Source organism: Prionailurus viverrinus, chromosome A2 (genome assembly GCF_022837055.1).
Source record: "Prionailurus viverrinus isolate Anna chromosome A2, UM_Priviv_1.0, whole genome shotgun sequence".
NCBI lineage: Eukaryota > Metazoa > Chordata > Mammalia > Carnivora > Felidae > Prionailurus > Prionailurus viverrinus.
The window spans coordinates 13,652,357-13,672,919 of record NC_062562.1 but is presented as its reverse complement, the minus strand read 5'-3'; the positions used below and the strand labels follow the sequence as shown (position 1 = coordinate 13,672,919).

The 20,563-nt window shown below is 52.0% G+C and overlaps 1 protein-coding gene across 1 annotated transcript; it reads right to left on the bottom strand.

Annotated features, from left to right (window-relative positions):
- Positions 1-445: 445 nt before the first annotated feature.
- NCAN (neurocan) lies at positions 446-20,563 on the bottom strand. The gene is made up of 15 exons (XM_047849299.1): positions 20,484-20,563; positions 19,200-19,613; positions 16,760-16,934; positions 16,521-16,648; positions 15,662-15,955; positions 14,187-14,774; positions 13,505-13,987; positions 12,515-13,447; positions 8,514-8,630; positions 7,356-7,469; positions 5,636-5,794; positions 4,543-4,625; positions 2,120-2,264; positions 1,216-1,398; positions 446-690 (listed from the first exon to the last, which is right to left on the bottom strand). Exons 1-15 carry the CDS (start codon positions 20,554-20,556, stop codon positions 545-547), a joined length of 4,035 nt encoding a protein of 1,344 aa, XP_047705255.1. The 5' UTR covers positions 20,557-20,563; the 3' UTR covers positions 446-544.

Here is a 20,563-nt window from a genome sequence, read left to right as displayed (position 1 = left end):
AGGAAGACAGCTGTCAAGTTCAAGCAGTGTGCTTCCATGGAGTTTTCTATCCCCAAAGCCAATGACCTTAACTAAAAGCTTCAGCCTGCATTTAGTAAACCTGCACATCTGACAGTTTACTGAGCCTGATCTTCTGGTGTGAAAAGGAATTCCTTAGTGTGAACCCAAACATACACTCTTGCACCTTCATCAAAGCCTTATTTCAACAACTGGTAATCAGCCTTGCCAACAAAAGACTTAACCAATGCAAAGAATGATCTTTGCTGATTGTGCTTCCCTTCACTGGGAGACGGTCCCAGAGTTCAGCCTGACTAGAACTGACTTTTCAGATACATGGCTATGCCTGCCAAGAGGACCTTGTGTACGTAAGAAAGAGGAGAGAGGAGCTTTTTACAAAGGATTGTGGAGGCGGGGGGGGGGGGGGGGTGTGGTTTGGGGCTCAGGGACTTCCAGACCCTCTTGTTTTTCTCTGGGCTCTGTCTCCCCAGGTGAAGGCTCCGGGGAAGGTGTGGGAAAGGGGTTGTGCTTCCTTTTGCCTGGTTCTTCAGCAGAAATTCCCTTCTTCCTTCTCCCAGTCCTCTGCTGGGTGTTTCTTGTGTTTTCTGCGCTCCTTGTGCGACTTATGGTGGTGATGCTGGTGGTGGTGCTGGTGGTGGTGATGGTGTCGCCGCATCCGATGGGACCGTCTGGCTGCAGGGAAGTGAGGGAGGGCAAGGAAGTGGCAAAAGGTGGTGAGAGGCGGGTGGCCTGATACGGCGGGCCTCTTCACGGGAAGGAGAAACGAAGGAAACACCAGGCAGGCTGGTAAGTTCTCATTTATCTGCAAGGCTGCATTATCAGGCATTCAGCCAGATGAAAGTGTGTAGCAACATGACGGGGGTTTTTTTGTTGGTTTGTTTGTTTTTTGCTTCTAAAATTTTTGTTAATGTTCGTTTATTTTTGAGAGAGAGAGAGACAGAGCGCAAGTGGGGGAGGGGCGCAGAGAGAGAGAGAGAGAGAGAGGGAGACACAGAATCCGAAACAGGCTCCCGGCTCTGAGCTGTCAGCACAGAGGCTGACGTGGGGCTCGAACTCATGAACTGTGGATCATGACCTGAGCTGAAGTCGGATGCTTAACTGGCTGAGCCACCCAGGCGCCCCAGGAATATGACATTTTAACTGGAGACCACAAATAACTGGAAACCTGCGTTGGGGTGTCTGGGGACAGCCACTTACGTTTGGTGCAGACGATTTGGGGCTGGTCCCACTTGCCATTGCTCCGGCATCGGATGACGGCCACATGGTGCTGGGTAAATCCTTCATCACATTGGTATCGTACAGTGGCATGAACATTATACTTGGCCTTGCGAGCACCAATGGGTGAGGCATTCTGTACTGCTGGAGGGGGACCACACAGCACTGGAGACAGAGAAACCACTGGTAAGGGAAGTGACCATCAAGTCTGGGGCTGAACTGGTTTCTTCTCTTGGGAATAATTATACCCATCAGCAGGTCCTGCTCTTTACTCAATTGAAGTGACAGTGTCTGTCTCCTCTACCTAACCCAGGAGATCCTTAGGGGCAGGAACCTCCTGGACACATCCCATCCTCCTTAATCCTTACCCATGATAGCAATGAAGGTGGGAGATAAGAATAATATGAGTAAAGGAAAGGAAGAAAGGGCATGAAAACTGTCACGGACACATAAGTGAGAATAAGCAAAAGTATAAGAGAAAGGTGGACACGAGCACGCATATAAGTGTTCCCTTAATATGTAAAGAGCTCTCACAAATCAATAAGACCAACAAACCTATAGAACGTTATGCAAAGGAGGTGAACTTGCAGGTCACAGGAAAATAAATACATCCAAATAGCTTATGAACCTATGAACAGTCGGTTATTCTCATCCTTAAGGGCACGCAAACTCCCCTAACAAGTAGATCTTATTTTTTCACCGCCCAGATGAACAAAGAACAAAAGATTTGAGAACACACAGAGTTGGCAAAGGTCGGGGAAAAAATGGGCACTCTCACACAGCACTGTAGTGAAAATTGGGCACGGCTGACTTACATTTACACATTTAAAGAGAACAAGGGCCCCGTGAAAGGCAGAGGCAAGTGGTGGGGAGGGTAGCGGCATACCTGTTCCCTTCTTACAGACATAGGGGAGGTTGTAGTTACAGGGAACGTCGTTCCAGCGCCCGCTCTCATGTGCAACCATCACCACACAGTCCTCCCCACCCGCGAAGAAATTGTCAGGCTGGTTCTCCCGCCAGTTCTCATATTGCTGCAGGAATAGGGAGCAGAGAGGCTCAGACTCTGTCACTGCTTACTGCAGGACTCCCCTGGCCAGCCTACTCAAACTTGAAGGACTCAGTGTTTCTATCTCTACAACGGGCACCGTTCTGCCGGATGGTGGCCTCCACTGCACCCGGAGTCACCCCTCCTCTGGCTGCAAGGCTGCAGTGCCCTCTTCCTTGGCCCTCCGACCTGCTTCCTTTCTCCCTGACAGTCTAATTTTCCACCTAGGTCACTCTGAGATAAATAGTTGAGCAAAGGTCCAGGAGGGATTCCCGGAGAAATACAAGCGGATAGCTGAAGACTCAAGGGTAGAAATGATGCAGGAAGGGAACAGAATTCCAAGCAGAGGGAACAGCTAGCACAAAGGCCCAGAGGCAGGGCGGTGCTTATCCTGTTTGAGGAATAGAACAGAGGCCAGTGGGGCTGGAGCTGCTGGACCGAGTTGGGGTATGGTGAGTGTGGGTGGGCAAGGGCCAGTTCTTGCGGTAGAGGAGGTGGATTTTTTTTATTTATTTATTTTAAAGCAGGCTCCAATGCAGGGCCTGAACTCACAACCCCGAGATCAAGACCTGAGCTGAGATCAAGAGCCAGATACTTAACCAACTGAGCCACCCAGGCGGCCCGAGGAGGTGGACGCTTTGAAACTGTGGTAAAATACATATAACGTAGAACTGACCATTTTAACCATTTTTAAGTGTCCGGTTCATTGGCATTAATAAGATCCACAATGTTGTGCAATTGTCACCACTGTCTAATCCCAGCACCTTTTTGTCCCTTCAAACAGAAACTCTCTCCCTATTGGCGATCGCGCCCCATTCTGCCCTGCCCCCAGCCCCTGGCAACCACTGATCCACGTTCTGTCCCTGCGAGTTTGCCTATTTTAGATACTTCACGTAAGCGAAATCATACACTCTGTGGCCTTCTGGCCTTTTCCACCGAGCAGGTTTTCAAATTTCATCCGCATGGTAGCACATATCAGCTTTTTACCTGAATAGCAATCATCGTCTGGATGGACCACATTTTGTTCATGCATTTATCTTTTGATGGTCATTTGTGTTGTTTCCACCTTTTGGCTACTGTGACGAGTACTGTTGTGGACACGAGTGGACAAATATCTGAGTGAAAGACCTTCTTTCTTCTTTTGGGTATCTACCCGGGGGGGCGAAGTTTCTGGGTCATGTGGCAATTCTGCGTTTGACTTTAACTTTTTGTGGGCCCGCCAGACTGTGTTTCACCGCAGGAAGAGGTGAATTTTTATCCTGAGAACAACAGAGAGCCTGAGAGGACTTGAAGCAGGGAGAATCCTGATCTATGATTTTGAAAAGGTCCCCATGTATAGGTTTTCCTTTTCGGGTGGACACATTCTGTAACCAGATGGAGGCGATGGCCGCACAACATTGTGAAAATACTAAATGCCACTGAATTATATGCTTCAAAATTATTAATTTGGGGGCACCTGGCTGGCTTAGTCGGAAGAGCATGCGACTCCTGATCTCCGGGCCATGAGTTCGAGCCCCACGCTGGGTGTAGAGATTAGTTAAATAAAAAATGTTTCAAAGGGGGCACCTGGGTGGCTCAGTCGGTTAAGTGCCTGACTCTTGCTTTCGGCTCAGGTCATGATCTCATCGTTCGGTTCCCGAGATCGATCCCCATGCGTCAGGCTCCTTGCTGACAGCACGGAGCCTGTTTGGGATTCTCTCTCTCTCCCTCTCTCTCTGCTCTTCCCCCAATCGTGTGCTCTCTCAAAATAAATAAACATTTTTTTTTTTAAAAAAAAGAAAACTTTAAAATGGTTAATTCTATGTTATATGAATTTCACCACAATTTTTTAAAAAGTCCGCCTGGCTGCCAGGTGGAGGGGCTAGAGGGTAGGTAGCAAGCGTGTGTTTTGGAAGGTGGGGCTTGGGGGGCTGCTGCAGGGGTCCCGGTGAGTGATAAGGGAGGCTGGTCAGGCAGGGGGCTGTAGGGAAATGGGGAGATCTTAAAGTCCATGGCTGGAGGACCCGGCAGCGAGCAAGAGGAGACCTCAGGCCCTAGTCCTACGTTTATAACTTCAGTCACTGGGTGGGCCGGGTGTTTACAGGGCTGGGAAGTCAAGGGTGACCTGGAACTTCGCTGAAGCTCCTTTCCCAATCTCAGAGCCACGAGGAACTTTCATGGTTGATTTGCACAAGAGGGTAACGTCAGGCCAGAGCACAGAGCCCACGCGGCTTACACACATCCCATGGTTCTAGGGAGACCCAAGCCTGGCTCCTGCCACTCACCAGCCCCGTGTTGTCCGTCCACTGGAAATCCCTCTCCACGATCCTGTCATTCAGGCCGATCCAAGTGTTTTCACGCCCAAAGCCTGCGAGGTGGGGCATCCTGAGGGCTGGGTGCCCACCCCTCCCCCAGCCTAGGCTGTGGGCCGGAGGAGGGGTGGAAGGTATGGGAGGGGAGGACCCAGCCCCTCCCCCAGCCTCTGTGTGGGCTGAAGGCGGTGTCCCCCCCCCCTTCCCAAGCCGATGAGGGTGGGAGGGGCATGAAAAGGGCTGGAATTGGGCTCCAGTCTTGCCACGATTAGTGGCTTAAACAAATAGCCACAGGAAGGAATAAACAGAGACTCATCAGGTTTTGCAGAAATTAGAGTAAGGGATAGGAGAGCCAGCAGGCCGGGCTGGACCAGGCAGGCGGGTGAGACCTAGTGAGGGAGTCAGTCACTGAGTGTCCTCAAGGATGAGCATGGGTTTGATTACATTTGAGGGGAAAAAAACAAAAATGAAGGAACCAGGGAATTAACAAATGAAAGAATTAACAGGGGATGGGATGGGGGGAAATGTGAATCATTGGATGGATGAACAAATGGCAGAGGGATAATGAATAAATCAATAAATGCCAGCTTTAATTGATGCAACACTCTTTTTCGAGATTTATGCAGAGCTCCTTCCTCATTTCATCCCCCACGTCACAGACGCTTCTTCATTGCCCTCTTTCCCCTGGCTCTGTTTTACTTGTCATCAGTGCACTTAGGACCAGCTAAATTATAGTATAGACTTATTTAATTAGATATTCACTTGTTTGCCTATAGCCCTTACAAGAATGTCAATCCCTGCAGACAGGACAATATGCGTCTCACTCACTGCTGTGTCCCAATGCCCGGAACGGTGCCTGGCACATAGCAGAAACTCAGTAAATATTTGGTGAGTGAATGAATGAAGTGAAGTATGAAATAACAAGTGAATAAATGGACATATGAATTCAAGTGGTCAGGGCTAGCATTAATAAACACAGCTTCAGAAAGGTAGTGTCTTCAGGACCCTAGGGGATGCCCTGGCAAAGGGACTGCAAGGGCCACCCCGCCCACTCCAGAGTCCCTACTGTTAATGAAGCTGTGTTCCTCGGGTGAGTGGACGCTGGTCAGGTGGCCCGCTCGGCGGCGGCAGTCCCTCTCGGCGTCCTCCCACGCCCGTCGATGGGCAAAGTAGCGGTAGCAGTGGCCCTGGAACTTGTGCCAGCCGTGGTCACAGCCCTCTGTGTCTGGGAGGTGGGATGGGAGCGTGAGGGAGACTGGCCTTGTGTCAAGGCCTGCCCTGCTGGTCATGAGCACAGCCAGCGCACCAGAGAGTAGGCCAAAACCAAGGTCACTGTGGGGCCAGATCACCCCTCTTCCTCCCCCCATCCTCCTGAGGCTCTGTCCCCCCACCCTTTTTACCTTCCCCCCCCCCATATTCACTTCTTTCTCCGTCGCAGGAAGATATTCAACTGAAGATCATTACACCCATCCCTCTCATCCCAACTCTGACGTCGCCTCTGATCTGGCCACACCCTGTGTGGACCTGGGAACTCAGGAGATGGTCTCAGGAAGCCCTAAAATTTCTCTCCCGGCAAAAGGCTCAAGTAGACATTTCTCCGCAAAAGATATACAGATGGCCAATAAACACATGAAAAGATGCTCAATATGGTTAGTCATTAGGAAACGCGAATCAGAACCATGATGGGACACTATTTCGCACCCCCTGGGATGGATAGAATTAAAAAAAAAAAAGGGGCATCTGGGTGGCTCAGTCGGTTGAGCCTCCGACTTCGGCTCAGGTCATGATCTCACGGTCTATGAGTTCGAGCCCCGCGTCGGGCTCTGTGCTGACAGCTCAGAGCCTGGAGCCTGCTTTGGATTCTGTGTCTCCCTCTCTCTCTGCCCCTCCCCCGTTCATGCTCTGTCTCTCTCTGTCTCAAAAATAAATAAACATTTAAAACAAAAATTTTTTTAAAAAAGGAAAATAACAAACGTTGGCAAGGATGTGGAGAAATTGGAACACTTGTACATCGCTGGCAGGGATGTAAAATGGTGCAGCCACTGTGGAAAACAGCCTTGTAGTTCCTCAAAATGTTAAACACAGAATTGCCATACGATCCCGCCACTGTACTACTGAATGTACACCAAAAAGGATGGGGGGAGAAAAAAGGAAAGCGTTGTCCAAACAAAAACTTACACGCGAATGTTCATAGTGGCACTACTCATATTAACCACAAGGGGGAGACAACCCAAATATCCACCAAGCGATGACCGGATAAAGAAAATGTGATATCTCCTTACAACGGAATATTATTCAGCCAGAAAAAAAGAATGAAGCAATGATACACACTATAATGTAGATGAATCTGGAAACCATCATGCTGAGTGAAAGAAAGCAGACACAAAATGACACATAGTGCATGACCTCATTTATATGAAACATCCAGAACCAGCAAATCCATTGAGACAGAAAGTAGATTAGTGGTTACCAGGGGCTGAGGGAGATGGAATGGGGAGTGACTGCTAATGGATATAGGATTCCTTTTTGGGGTGATGAAAATGTCTTGGAAATAGCTAGAGGTGGTGGTTGCACAATATTGTGAATGCACGGAATGCCACTGAGTTGTACATTCTAAAAAGGTTAATTCTATGTTACGTGAATTTTATCCCCAAACAACAATTTGTCATCTGTTCAACTCACGGCCACAGAAACAGAGATGGAGACCTGAAGCATATGTGAGAAACATGTGGCCCAGCAACCAGCCCCCTCTTGGTACTGTTTCTGGGGTCTCGGTAGAGACTCACCTTTCTCGCAGAGGCTACCCCCGTAGCTGGGGAGGCAAAGGCAGACGAATGTGTTGACCTCATCAATGCAGGTGCCTCCGTTCTCACAAGGGCTGGAGACACAGTCATCAATATCTGGAGGGGTGGGACTGAGTTAGAGGTCAGCCTCCCCTTGGCTCCCAGTCCCCACAAGGAACCAGGCAGAAGATGAGGTCATGGTCCTACCATCCATCCTGGACCTGAGTGAAGCAACGGTGGTCTGCACAGATGGCCCAATGACTCTGGAGGCCAAGGGGGTGGAACCTCAAACAATTAGCATGAATTAGCATTAATGAGAGCAGATGCCACTGGGCCAGCTGAGAGCCAGAGTGTGTGGAATGTTCCACTGGCCTTCAGAAGAGTGAAGGTTATACTCTGGCAAACAGAGTCCTAGAATGTTGAAGATGGAGGGTCCTACCAGAATGTGGAACTTAGGGAAACTGAGTTCCATAACATTTGCAAGGACTTGCACAGAGGCACAAAGCTGTTTGTAGGTAGAGCTAGAAATCAGTTGAACTAGATCTCAGTTGAGTTCTCATTCAACCAATTTCTGTGTAGATTGTGCCTGAGTGACTTGGGCAAGTCACTTCCCATCTCTGGGACTCATTTTCGTTTTTGCAAAATGGTGATAATAATAGCACCTCCTCAAGAGTGGTTGTCGGTGGAGGGTCCATGGAAGAGCTCACGAAATTACATTGCTTATATTTATTGTTATAATTCTATAATTAGTATGGTTGTGAAATGAAATAATGTGCAGAGCTCAAGATTTATGTCATTTATATTTATTGTTAAAATTTCCTAATTTGTCATATTCCCTGTGTTGGGCTTTGGGGCTAGGAAGAACCCCCTTGGATCAGGGAGGAATCTGAGCCTTATCATTTGTCTTTTCCTCTCATCTCTGCCTCGTAGTGATGGGTGGCAGGACACCTGAGCCATGGTACCCAGGACAGGAGCTCAGCTGTTTGGTGCTGGTTCACCTAACTGGAACTGAGTTACTGGATCCAAAGAAAGGGGGAGGAGAAGGGAGCATCTGAAGCCGGCATTTTATCCCTCAGTCCTCATGGGGATGGCTGCTGAGGTAGATCCCAGGGTTCTGATCCAAACAAGTCTAGGTTCAGATCCTGAGTCTGGGGCACTCACCAATCTCACAGTTCTCCCCGGCGAAGCCCTGGTCACAGCTACAGCCGTACATGGTGCCGTTGGCTTTACAGGTGCCCCCATGCAGGCAAGGGTTGTTCTCGCAGGGATCCAAGGGGGCTGCAGGATGGACAGGCAGTGTAGAGAGGAGGCAGGCCACCATGTCGTCTGCCTTCCTGGCATCCAGACCTAAGACTCCCCCAAACCGTCTCTGTGGAGTCCCCTCTATAACTTCCCAATAGGCAGTTGCGGTTGTCAGTTTCCTCTTGCATTCTCCTCTAATGAGGAGCTTATTCCTTTCAGGAACTGCCCCAGAGCATCTGCGGGCCACTCTGCTTATGGAAACAGACTGTAGTGGAACTGGCTTCCTAAAGCTTCTTTTGGGAAGTCTCCCAGAACATGGATTTAAGTGCTTCCCTGACTTGTCCCTCTCTTCTGGACATGGCCTGATGGCCATTGCACTTCTCACAACTTGGAGCACAGAGGTGGAGGTCAGGTCCCAAGTAGGGTATGAACAGCACTAGCAAGAGTGAGAACTATCACCTCCTTCATTCTGGTGGCTCAGTCTTTTTTGATGCAGTGGTTGGAGAGGTGCTGGATTATTGTAGTTATAATCACAGGCTCTGGAATCAGAGAGGTTAGTTCGATCCCTGACTCTGCCACTCATTAAGGACCCTGGACAAATTACTTCTCTGAATTTCAGTTGCCTCATCCACAAAATAGAAATCAAAACACTTCATCCCTCTCCCGGTCCTGACCATAATGCCATGTCCAGCTCTGTCTATATCAGCTTGAGGCATCTTCAGAGGTCTCAGCATTGCTCTGTATGGATTTGGCACTCAGGGAGCATTGAGGAGTATGTGTCCTTGTCCCCCTCCCCCACCATTTCCCCCCTCAGCTGGGCTTCCCTGGAAGCAGTTGAGTCTCCCCTCCCCATCTCAGAGGCCCCGATGCCTTGGTGGGTGGTCTCCACCCTGGAGCCTGGGAGGCACAGAGCGAGAATTCTCATCCTATCCCAGCCAACCCCCATCCCTTATCAGGGCAGCGTCCAATCCTCCACTGCATAGACACCAGAACCAAGGCCCAGAGAAGAGCAGGGCCTGGCTCGAAGCCACACAGCAGAACAGTACAAGAACCAAGACTGGCCTCCCAGGCTCTGTTCTGGAAGCCCAGTTTAAGGTCCCCCTCTCCAACTCCTATAACCTAGAATTTGTTTCTGAATTTGTTTCTTGGCCCAAGGCCTCACAAGCTATTAAGACGGGAATAAGCAGTTGCCTCCTCCCTGGTCTGATCTCTGCCGTCTGATCTCTGTTCTCCCTGTAGTCGCCAGAGGTAGCCTATGCAAACCTGAGTTAAATCATGTCCCTCCTCTGCCTAGGTCCCTCCATGGCTCCCCCAATACCCTCAGAGGAAAAGCCAAAGTCCTCACTGCAGCCCATGGGACCCTGTGTGATTTTTTTCCCAACATCTCCCTGCCCTACCTCCTCCTCTCTTCCCCTGGCTCATTCTGTTCCAGCCATACTGGGGTTGCTGTTCTACCACATGCCAGGCAGAGGTCTGCCTCAGGACCTTTGTACAGGCTATTCCCTCTGCCTGGAATGCTCTTCCACTAGATCTCCGCATGGCTCCTCCTTCCCCCTTTTCAGCCTTGCTCAAATTTCATCTGGTTAGAGAGGCCTTTCTGACCCCCCTTCTAAAACTAGAAAACACCCATGGGCATCCCCCACCCTTCGGTTTACTTTTCTCTTTTGCCCATATCACTTTCTAACTTCCAATGTAATTTGCTTATTTACTAAGATCATCATTATTTGTCAGCACCTTCCCCCAGAGCAGTGATGTTCCACACGGCAGCCATATATAGCTATTCAAGTTTAAATTCAAATGGAATAAAAGTAAAAATGCAGTTTCTCAGTCACGCTAACCACATTTCAAGGGCTCAGTAACCACACATGGCCGGTTGCTCCCATATTAGACAGCATAGCTCCAGAACATTTCCATCACTGGGAAAGTTCTAGAATGTTGCCCTAGAATGTCAGCTTCCACAGGACAAGGGACCTGGTCTCAAAATGGGGCCTGAAACACAGCGGGCACTCAATAATTGCTCATTAACTGAATGAAGTGAAGATAGCTGCTGGCCCTTCTGTAGAGGTTGGAGCCTGTCCCGGGGGTGGTGGGCCCAGAGGGGCCTGGGGCTGGTGTATCTGTCCCTGCTATCACCCCTGCACGTGTGTGCACACGCCTGGGGCTGCTGGGTGCTGGGACGCGTGAGCCCCGCCAGGTGCCCTGAGCTGCTGACACCTACCCACGGGCTGGCGGTGACTCAGTCGCTCACTGGTGCTGCATTTATTTTTGGCTTCATTAGCATTTCTGCTACAAGCAGGCGGGTGGGTAGGCGCCTGGGTCTCCCCCAGCGTTGGCTGCCTCCCTCCACCCAGGCTGCCGCTGGCTTCAGTCTAGAGCCAAGAAAAGCAGCAAAGTCCAAGACAAATCCAGCTGTAGTCTTAGGGGCTCCACCCAAAGCACTTTCCTTAGCACCCCTATATATGGTTGTCCTCCCACCTCTCTGTTCACCCCTTTCTAGCTCCTCTGGCTTGGAGCTTCCTTCCCTCTGCCCATCCCGCCCACCAGTCTCTTCTCTGCTCCTTCCCCGGGTGAGCTCACCCCCTCCTCAAGACCTCAGGCGTTTGTTTGTTATACCAATGAAATATGCATTGTATGACCTAGTGTTTGAGACAGACTGTTATCAGATGGCCTGGATTCAAATCTTATCATTTACACTCCTCGGGCTGCAAGGTTCCGCACAAGTCATCTGACTTCCCTGTGCCTCAGTCTCTCCATCTGTAAAGTGAGGATCTTACTAGAACTTGTTTCACAAGGACATCATAAGGATTCACCAAGTTGGTTGCAGTAAAGTGCTCAGAACAAGCCAAGCATGCAGTCTTTAGTGACGCTTGCGCCCCTGCCCAGGGTCTGCTTGCCTCCTGGGCATCTAAGAAAAAAGGCTGTAGTCCTGGAGACGCCCGGAGGTGACAGGGTGGGCCAGAGGTGACAGGGTAGGCGACGAAACCCTGCATCTGCTATTTGCATTGCCACTACACCTTGCCTTCAAAAAAAGGAGCAAGTGTAAAACCAATTGTGTTAATAAGAGTGTTTTGCAACTCAGAATAAGTGTTTTTTAATTAGCTGCTGCTGCTTTTTTTTTTTTAAAGCTCAATTGACCAAAAAAAAAAAAAAAAAAAAAAAGCCAAAATTTGCAGGCTGAGCTAGTGGGCAGACCTAGCCCCAGGGAAACAGGGCATTTGGCTTTCTCTGGACTCTACTAGGCACAGAATAGTTAAGGCTTCCACAGACTTGGGCTCTGATTGAAGTCTGGCCACTGGCCACTGACTAGGAGGCAGTCATACCTCCCTAAGCCTTATTTTGCTTTCTATAAAACGGGGGTGATGTCCACCCCTCCTGCCCCTTCCCAGCACCCACTTTCCCTGTGGCTCGAGGCCCCCCTGACGATCCACCATCACTGAATCCCAGTTGCAATTCCCACTTGAACAGAAAGCCCTCTTTGTCACGCTTCCTCCCTCCAGCCCCGTGTCGGGGTGCCTGTGTCCAGCTCTGTCTTCCCAGACTGAGGCTTCACTGAAGGCCAGACCCCAGTATTGCACAGCACCGTCTGGCTCAGAGTGGACATGAACATGATTTATCCCCCAGATCAAACTCCACCCAACGCCTCGTTATTCCCCCCTCGCTGTGCCTCAAAACTAAGGTGTAACTTCACCTCCTGGCCTTGGCCCAGGCTGGTGTTCCAGCCCAGGTTCCTGGTCTCTTCCAGGAACACCCTTTCCGCAATTCAACTCTGCCTAGTGAGCTGCCATCTCCAGCATCATCCCCTGCTAGAAACCTTCCCAGGCCCCCCAAAACAATCTTTCCTCCCAGATCTGGGCGCCCCAGCCCCAGTCCCCAAGCCCTGACAACAGCGGGCTGGATGAGGTCACAAGCTTTGAACTCACCCTCCTCTGTACTTCCATTTGCTGGGGTCCCTGGCAGGGTCGGCTCTTCTCCACTCGCTGCCTCCTCCCAGAAGCCCTCCACACCTGGGCTCCCTGAAAGGACCTCCAGCTCAAACTCCTCTGGGCCCAGGGAGGCCGGCAGTGGGGTGCTGGGAGAGTCACCCGGCACTGTAGGCTCTCCTGAGGAAACTGAGACAGGCTTGTCCGTGCTGGCTGCCGTTGGTGTCCAAGGAGGTAAAACAGGCTCCCCTGGGGGGCTGCTGTCCTGTGAAGGGGCCAAGGCTCCCAGTATTCCCTGGGTCACCATCTGGCCCTCCGGCTCTGGATGGGGTTGGGAGCTCGAGGAGGCCACTGTGGACATGGCCACGACTCCAGCCTTGTCCCCTTGGTCCACGGACATGAGGGACATCACTACGCTTGAATCCACGGCCACTCGAGGGCTCAGGGTGGGGCTTTCAGCTCCCTCAACCACATGGGATCCAGGTGCCCAAATCCCACCAGCATCACTGGGGGCCAGTGTGGCCGTGGAATCTGTGGGCCCCACCACGGCTTCTCCATTTATAGTGGCCCAAGGCTCCAAACTTGGGGTGACCCCAGGAATCAAGAGGACTCTAGGAACACCCGAGGGTGCAGATGGGGGGTGGGAGTCCGGCCCTTCACTGTGCAGTGAGGGCCACGTGCCCTGTGCCTTGTCCGTGGTGGCCTGAGCACCAAAAGTGGGGCTTTCTACTGTGCCGAAGACCCCAGACTCAGACCCCGAGGTGTCTCTCACTCCCGTGGGCTCGGTGGCAGTCTCAGTGGCGGCGAGATCTTCCGCCACATTCCTGTCCACAGCAGCTTGTGGACTGGATCTGGGGCGCTCAGCTTTGCTGGGCCCAGTAGGGCTGGTCCCCCCAATTTCTCCCAAGTCGGCCCTGGGAGAGTTAGGACTGGCTTGTGTGTCTGTGGCTGTCTGCAAAGGAGCTATTGCACTTCCTGCTCTGTGGCCGCTGACTGTCGGGGGTGTGGCCTCTCTACCCTGTCCTGTGGGGCCTGAGGAGAGGGGCAAGGAATGCATTTCTGGATAGATAGGGTCCTGGGGGACAGCCTCAGTGTCTGAGGCAGGGGAGGGTGGTGCAGAAGCCACGGCTTCACTATGCCCCTTGACCCTGTTGGCCTGCGTGGGGAGGGGCGTCGGGTTTGGATGAAGCCACAGTTTGGGGGCACGAAGCATGGCCATGACAGGAAAGTCTGGGGAAGTGACCATGGGGGATACCTCCCAGGGGGCACTGCTGGGACCCTCTGAGGGGTTGGGTTCTAGGGCAGTGACCTCTGAGGGAGACCCGGACAGTTCAGGAGCGGCTGGCCTCACACTGGGGCCCTTGGCTTCCTCTAGTTCCAGGCCAGCAACGCTGCTGGGGCCTGGGACGCTGGGTGGGGCCACGGTCGGGGGCCACAGCCAGGGCTCTGGGGGGCTCCTGCCACCAGGGGAACCTGCAACAATATCAACAAGAGTGATTCTAATGATCTCTCAGCAGTTCCTTCTGTGGAGTCCCGTTGGCTCCCAGGCCCAAGGAGAAGGGGGTTTCTGAGGCTTGGTGAGGCCCGAGGACCCAGCTGGGGTTTGGAACCTCTTCCCCTGTCCTCCTCAGACCCCCAGGCAGGTCCCACCTCTCCCTTGGACCCCACTCACCAGCTCCAGGCACATCCACTTCATTGGTCAGCACAGCCCAAGGGCTTTGGCTCCGGCTATCCCCTGAAGCATCTGGGGCTCCTGTGGCCAGCAGAGGCTCCACGTGATTCCCAGCAGCCTCTGGGGTCAGGGCCTGGGTGCTGGCCTCAAGCCCCACCTCCAGGCCTCGGTGGGGTTCCTGCTGCTGGAAGTGGCGCCCATTCAACCCTTTAAAGCGTCCCCTCCTCCTGGGCACGGGGCCAGTTGGAGTCGCCTCTGTGTGAGCGCCCACTGCAGTGCTGGGGCTGCTAGGGCTGGGGGCCACTGTGCTCGGCCACACCTCTTCAGCCTCCCGGGGGGGCCTTGAGGCTAGCACGAAGCCTCCAGGAGCAGGGCTGCGGGTCGCCTGAGACTCCTGCTTCTCTGCCAAGATCAGAGGCTCTTCTTCCCCACTGGATACTAGAGGCTCCTGGAAGTCAGGGGTGACCATCTCCTCCCCAGTGCTGGGTTCCACTTCTTGGGCTGGAGGCCCTTCTGCCGACAGAATCTCCCCCTCATCCCCAGATGAGGGGGTCTCTGGGTCTCCATGTGGTGGTGTAGGATGATGAGCTGTAGGAGAAAGCCGAAAAGATTGTGTTAGGAAGGTTGGCCAGGAAGTTCTGCCTGAAGTCTACCCCCATTCTAGCATGCTGCAGCGTGAACCGTCTGTGTCTCTCTGTTTCTCTGTCCCCCTCTGTCTCTAAAATCTCTGCGTGGTTTCTGGGACCCCCTAAACCCAGAGAGAGGAAGGTGTGAAGTTAACACTCCTACTGTGCAGGCTGGGGCCCACTGTCAAGGTCAGTCAACTGGTCATGGGGAGGGGTCAAGAGACAGCTAGGTTCCTGGGTAAAGCTCAGGCAGTGGCCAATTCTCATGGGGGTAGGTCAGACCTGGGCCATAGCTTCTCCCCCAGGGGGAGGAAGCTCCTAATAAGCGTGGCCTTCCTACAAAGGGATTTTTTTTCCCTCTTACACATTAGTCTTAGGTCCTTGGAGTCAGGTTCCCAGCTTCTGCAACTTTGGTCCCACTCCAAGGACTAGGGTCATCCCTAGTCCCTGGAGGTGTGGCCTTGCCTTGGGGCCGTGGCTAATGGAACAGCACTTCCTCCTCCGGGGATGCTTATGCACAAGGCTCCAGCTAAAATATGCTCCACTCAGAAGCGTGTCTTTCAGGGACCTTAAGAGATACAGCTCACTCTCAACGGAACTTCCCCGCCAGAGTTTGGCCTTTTCGGGCCCGATCCTACCCCCAGGGCGGGGCTCCTAGGGAAAGGGGCGTGGGCCTCACCGAGGGCATGGCTTATCTCAGAGCGTATTTCCAAGGGTGTCTCTCCTCTGTCTGGGCTCCGCCTCCACTAGAAAGGAAAATTCCCAGGGGCGTGGCCTTGACCTGGATGTATAGCTTTGGGGCGTGGCTGCCAGGGGACGCACCTTCCAGGGGCTTGACCTTACACGCACCTCGGAAGCAGTAGGCATCGAAGCGCGCTCCGGGCGCCGGGAAGCCAGTGCGGTTGGCGAAACGGTAGACCGTGCGCACGCCGGGGGTTGGGCCGCCGCAGCGCCGGCGCGGCGTCTGGATCGGGTAGCGCACGCTGCCGTCGGCTAGCCAGCCCGGGTCGCACTGGTCCAGGCCCTCGTGCCAGGCCAAGTGCAGCTGTCCCACCGAGGCTAGCGCGGCGCCCTGGCGGCGGCACTGGGCACGCGCGCCGGCCAGGGTCAGGCGGCGGGCCGGGCCCACATAGAAGACCTCGCCTGCGGGAAGGCGCGAGCGAAGGTCAAGCGGGCCTGGGGAATTCTCCCCTGAAGCCCAGGAAGGGGGTCCCACTCTGAACTCCAGCCTGGCCGGGTTTGGGTGGTGGCTAAACAAGGCGGCGACAGCCGCCGCCGCTGTGCACACCCCCCGCCCGCATAGTTGTCTTTACCTCTCAGGCAGTGCTAGGAAGAAGAGGGCCTTAGCTTCTTTTTACAAATGAGGTAACAGGCCTTTGAGTGTGTTGGGCTCCAGAGAAAGGGAGGATCTTGGCGCGGGGAGGGGGCTCAGAGAGTAAGAGAAGGGTAGGAATAGGGAGAGGGGCCAGGGAGGGGGAGAGTCTCAGAGAAGAGACAGGGCCTCAGAGAGAGGGAAGGGGCACAGAGGAGAGGGGCTCAGGGAGAGAAGGAAAGCTCAGAGAAGGGCGAGCCCAGATATTGGCTGCAGGTTTATAGAGGGATGAGATTTAGGAGAGCTAGGCAAGGACTTAGGGAGGGATGGGGGCTGGGGAGGGTAATAGGTACTCAGGGAAGTGAGGGTGGGGGGTCCTGCCAGCCCCAGACTTACCCCCCAGCTCACGGGCAAAGCAATACACATCGTAGAGTTCCCGTGGGTCGCGCCTCCCATAGCTCCTCACCCCTGGAAGGCTGCTACGGTCGCCATAGCAACCAGGACGGGACTGGGTGATAGGATACCTGACAAGACAAGGAGGGGGGTCCCTCTCAAATATGTGCGCCTGGGGCCCCCAACGACCATCTTTCCCCAGGGGCTAGGTCTCCATGTCCCAACCCTGTGTACCCCCTCACCGAACAGTGCGGTCAGAGAGCCACCCGGCGTCACAGTTGTCAAAGCCATCTTCAAAGGCAGCCTGCAGGTGCCGTGGGGCTGCAATGGTGGCTGAGCTGAGACGGCAGGCCTCCTGGGCCTCTGCGAAGGTCAGTGCATAGCGATCCTGGGCTGCCCGGTAGTGGAACACAACACCTGTTGGGGAACATCCAGGATAGGGGGCTGACTTATGCTGCAATCTTCAAGAACTGACCTCCTTCTGGCAGAATGCCCCTTCTCCCAGTTTGATAATAATAAGCCTGCTCCCCTATGCTGCCCTGTACCATGCCAGACTGATATGACCCCATTTTTAAATAAGGAAATTGGTAACGATGGCCATAAAGGGCTAAAATGTGTCTAATGTTTACCATGTAGAAAGCATTTATAAGCAAGATCTCAATGAAATCTTACAACAACACTGTGATTATCCCCATTTCCAGAGGAGAAAACTAACGCTCAGAGACGCTGAGGCACATGTTCCGTTCCACACAGCCAGTATGAGGCACAGCCAAAATTCATAACCAGGATGATCTGACTCCAAAGATAGCACTCTTCATGCCTAGGGTTAGACCTTGGCGGTGACAGGAGGCATGGAGAAGAGGGAGATTCTTCCTTTTAAAAATAAAGTACATGCTGGGGTGCCTGACTGTCTCAGCAGGGTAAGCATATGACTCTTGATCTTGGGATCGTGAGTTCAAGCCCCACGTTGGGTGTGGAGATTACTTAAAAATAAAATCTTAAAAACAAAAACAAAAACAAAGGATTTAAGTACATGTATTGATAGGGAAAGCACAGGTGGCAATGGGAGATCAAGTCGTTCTTGCCCAGCCTGGGAATGGAGTCACAGAAGACTTCCTAGAGGAGGTGACTTGTAAGCCAGGATGGGAAGCATAAATAATGGGCTCGCTGTGACTCAAATTCTGATTTAGGATGGAAGAAATGGCTGAGCAAGACAAAGGAATGAAACATTCGATTCCATTTTATCAAACTCCGAGCTCCTGGAAGACAGTGGCTGCATCTCAGTTATGAATATGTTCCCAGCACCAGACTAGCATGTGGTAGGTAGGTGCTCAATACACGTTCAGTTGAATGAATGAATTGAACAATCCCAGAAGTAGATTTTACTTCCTTCATCACTTATCGGTTTTCTTCAAGGTGTATCAGTTTTGAGCAGCGAGGCCGTGTAAAAGGGACAGTTGGCTGACCCCATAAAATATGCAGTGAGACACTGTTGGGTGGGAGAACACTGTGCTCCAGGACAGGTGGTTCAGGGATTTGCCCATGGCCAGCATAGGTCAAGGTAAATCGACTTCCCAGCAAGAACCCACAGGATGTTTTACACACAACAATCCATTCATTTGTCAATTGAGTCATTTGTCAATTACCTATGGAGCGTCTACTGTGCCACCCCTGTGCTAGCAGGACTTTGCTTTAATAATTAAAAAACTTTTTGTTTTGTTTTGTTTTGTCCACCTTGATCAGTTAGGAAAAGAGAAACACTGGCTATTTCAACAGAAAGAATTTAATACAGGAGTTGGTTAAACAGGTATTTGAGGACTGTTACTTACTTAATATATATTTTCAGTTGGCTATGAAAAGAAAACCTCACTCTTATTTTATTTAAAAAAACATCATTTTATTGTAAAAGGAAATTTGTATTCCTATTTTATTTTTTTTAAGTTTATTTATTTTGAGAGAGCGAGCATGCGAAGGGAAGGGGCAGAGACAGAGGGGGACAGAGGATCCGAAGTAGGCTCCACGTGGACAGCAGAGATCCCATGTGGGGCTTGAACTCACGAACCATGAGATCATGACCTGAGCCAAAGTTGGATACACAACTGACTGAGCCACCCAGGTGCCCTTGTATTCCTATTTTTAAACAGAAAGTCAATATCCTTTGTCTTATGTGAAAGTAGGTAACCATGAAAGGGACTTATAATAAGGTTAGGAGGGGCGCCTGGAAGCTCAGTACGTTAGGCATCCGACTCTTGATTTCGGCTCAGGTCATGATCCCGAAGTTTGTGGATTGGAGCCCCACATTGGGCTCTATGCTGACAGTGTGGAGCCTGTTTGGGATTCTCTCTCTTTCCCTCTCTCTCTGTCCCCCCCCCCCCTCACTTGCATTCTCTCTCTCTCTCTCTCTCTCTCAAAATAAACTTTAAAAAAAAGCTTATGAAATCCTATAAAATACTGTGGTCCACAATAGATGGAGCCAGAAGCTGCCTTGTCTTAGCTAAAAGAGAGAGAAGTATTAAAGAAAGGGTAGCACTGGAGGAGACTTTCTTTGGGACTTTACTTTGTCAGAAGAATTGAAAGGGAATCATTGTTCAGGGAGTGATTTCTAAGGTGACATTCTGTGGGTGAGCTTCAGGCTCAGCACCTCCCCTCCCAGCCTTGTCCTCTCCCCTGTCCTCAACTGACCTGTCACCTCCAGGGGCACGAGGTCCTGCTCATCCTCTATGCCCCTCACCACCTGGCAGCGGTAGAGCCCAGAGTCGCTGGCTCTCAGTGGTCCCAGTAGTAGCGTCGCGTTGGCCCGGTGCCGGGGGTAGGCAGGCAGTGAAACACGTCCCTGCCAGCCCTTGGCCACTCGAACCACATTGTCCTTGGCCACCAGAATAGGCAAGTCCTGCCGCTGGCCTGATGCAGTCCGCACCTTGGTCCACTTGATCCGAGGGGCTTCTCGGCCTGCATCTGGCCATGGTCGCAGGGTGAAGAGACAGGGCAGGGCCACTAACTCTGCCAGCGCAGCCCGAACCAACCCCGACCCCACCTTCTGCATGTGGAGCCCCTTGTTGGCGGCAGCAGAGGCAGCAGCAGTGGCATCCTGTGTGCCTGGGGTGGAGAAGGTGGAAAGAGGACCTGACTCAAAGACAAAGACCAGCAGAGACTGCTATTTCTCTCACTTTACTGATAAGGAGACTGAAGCCAGAGAGGTTAGGTTGCCTACAATATCACAATGCAGTGAACAGATCTGTGATGTGCACCCCAATCTGTGAGCAAAAGTGGAGTCACATGCCTTCATAGCGGTGCATCCACTCAAAATCCAGACCCCGGCTGCCAGGGATTTGACTCTGTCACTGACTCACTGTGTGGTCATGGGAAAGTCACTTAACCCCAAAGTCCAGTAAGAAGCAGCCATTAGAAGGAAAATGTGTTTGAGGAGTACCTTCTTGATAACAGGGGCACTTTTATACATAGCGATCAGCTCATTTGATTTTCATAACCATAGGCAGAAGTAGCCATGTCTCACTGTCTTTTTGGAGGGTTGAGGAAACTGAGTCTCAGAGACATCGTTGTACTTGCCTAACCACAGAGCAAATCAGGGGGCATTTCCAGTGCCTGGGCTTTTAACCATCACTGGGGAGATGCCAGGGAGAGTTATACATACCTTATTTCTATTGCCCCGCCCATGACAGGCATCACTAATCAATCTCTGCACTGTTTTCATTTTTTCTCTCTCTTCGGCTCAGCTCAGCAAAACAGTGAGAGGCAGGAACCTCCAGCCTCTGCTGGCAATGACTAAAAATAACCTCTCAGGTGTCTTGTTCACTTTTGACTATTCAAAGACCTTTTTCATCTATTCTCATTTTATTCTCCAGACCAAGCCAGGGAACCAGCAGGAGAAAGCTCTAGAGTTAAAAAGCTGCCCCATCTTGTCAGTCCCCCAGAACCCAACCTCTCCCACCCCACAAGCTAACTCACTCTGTTCCCCAGCCACAAACAGCAGCATCTGGAGCATCAGGAGGCCCAAGGCCCAGACAGACGTGGCCCCCATCCTGGAC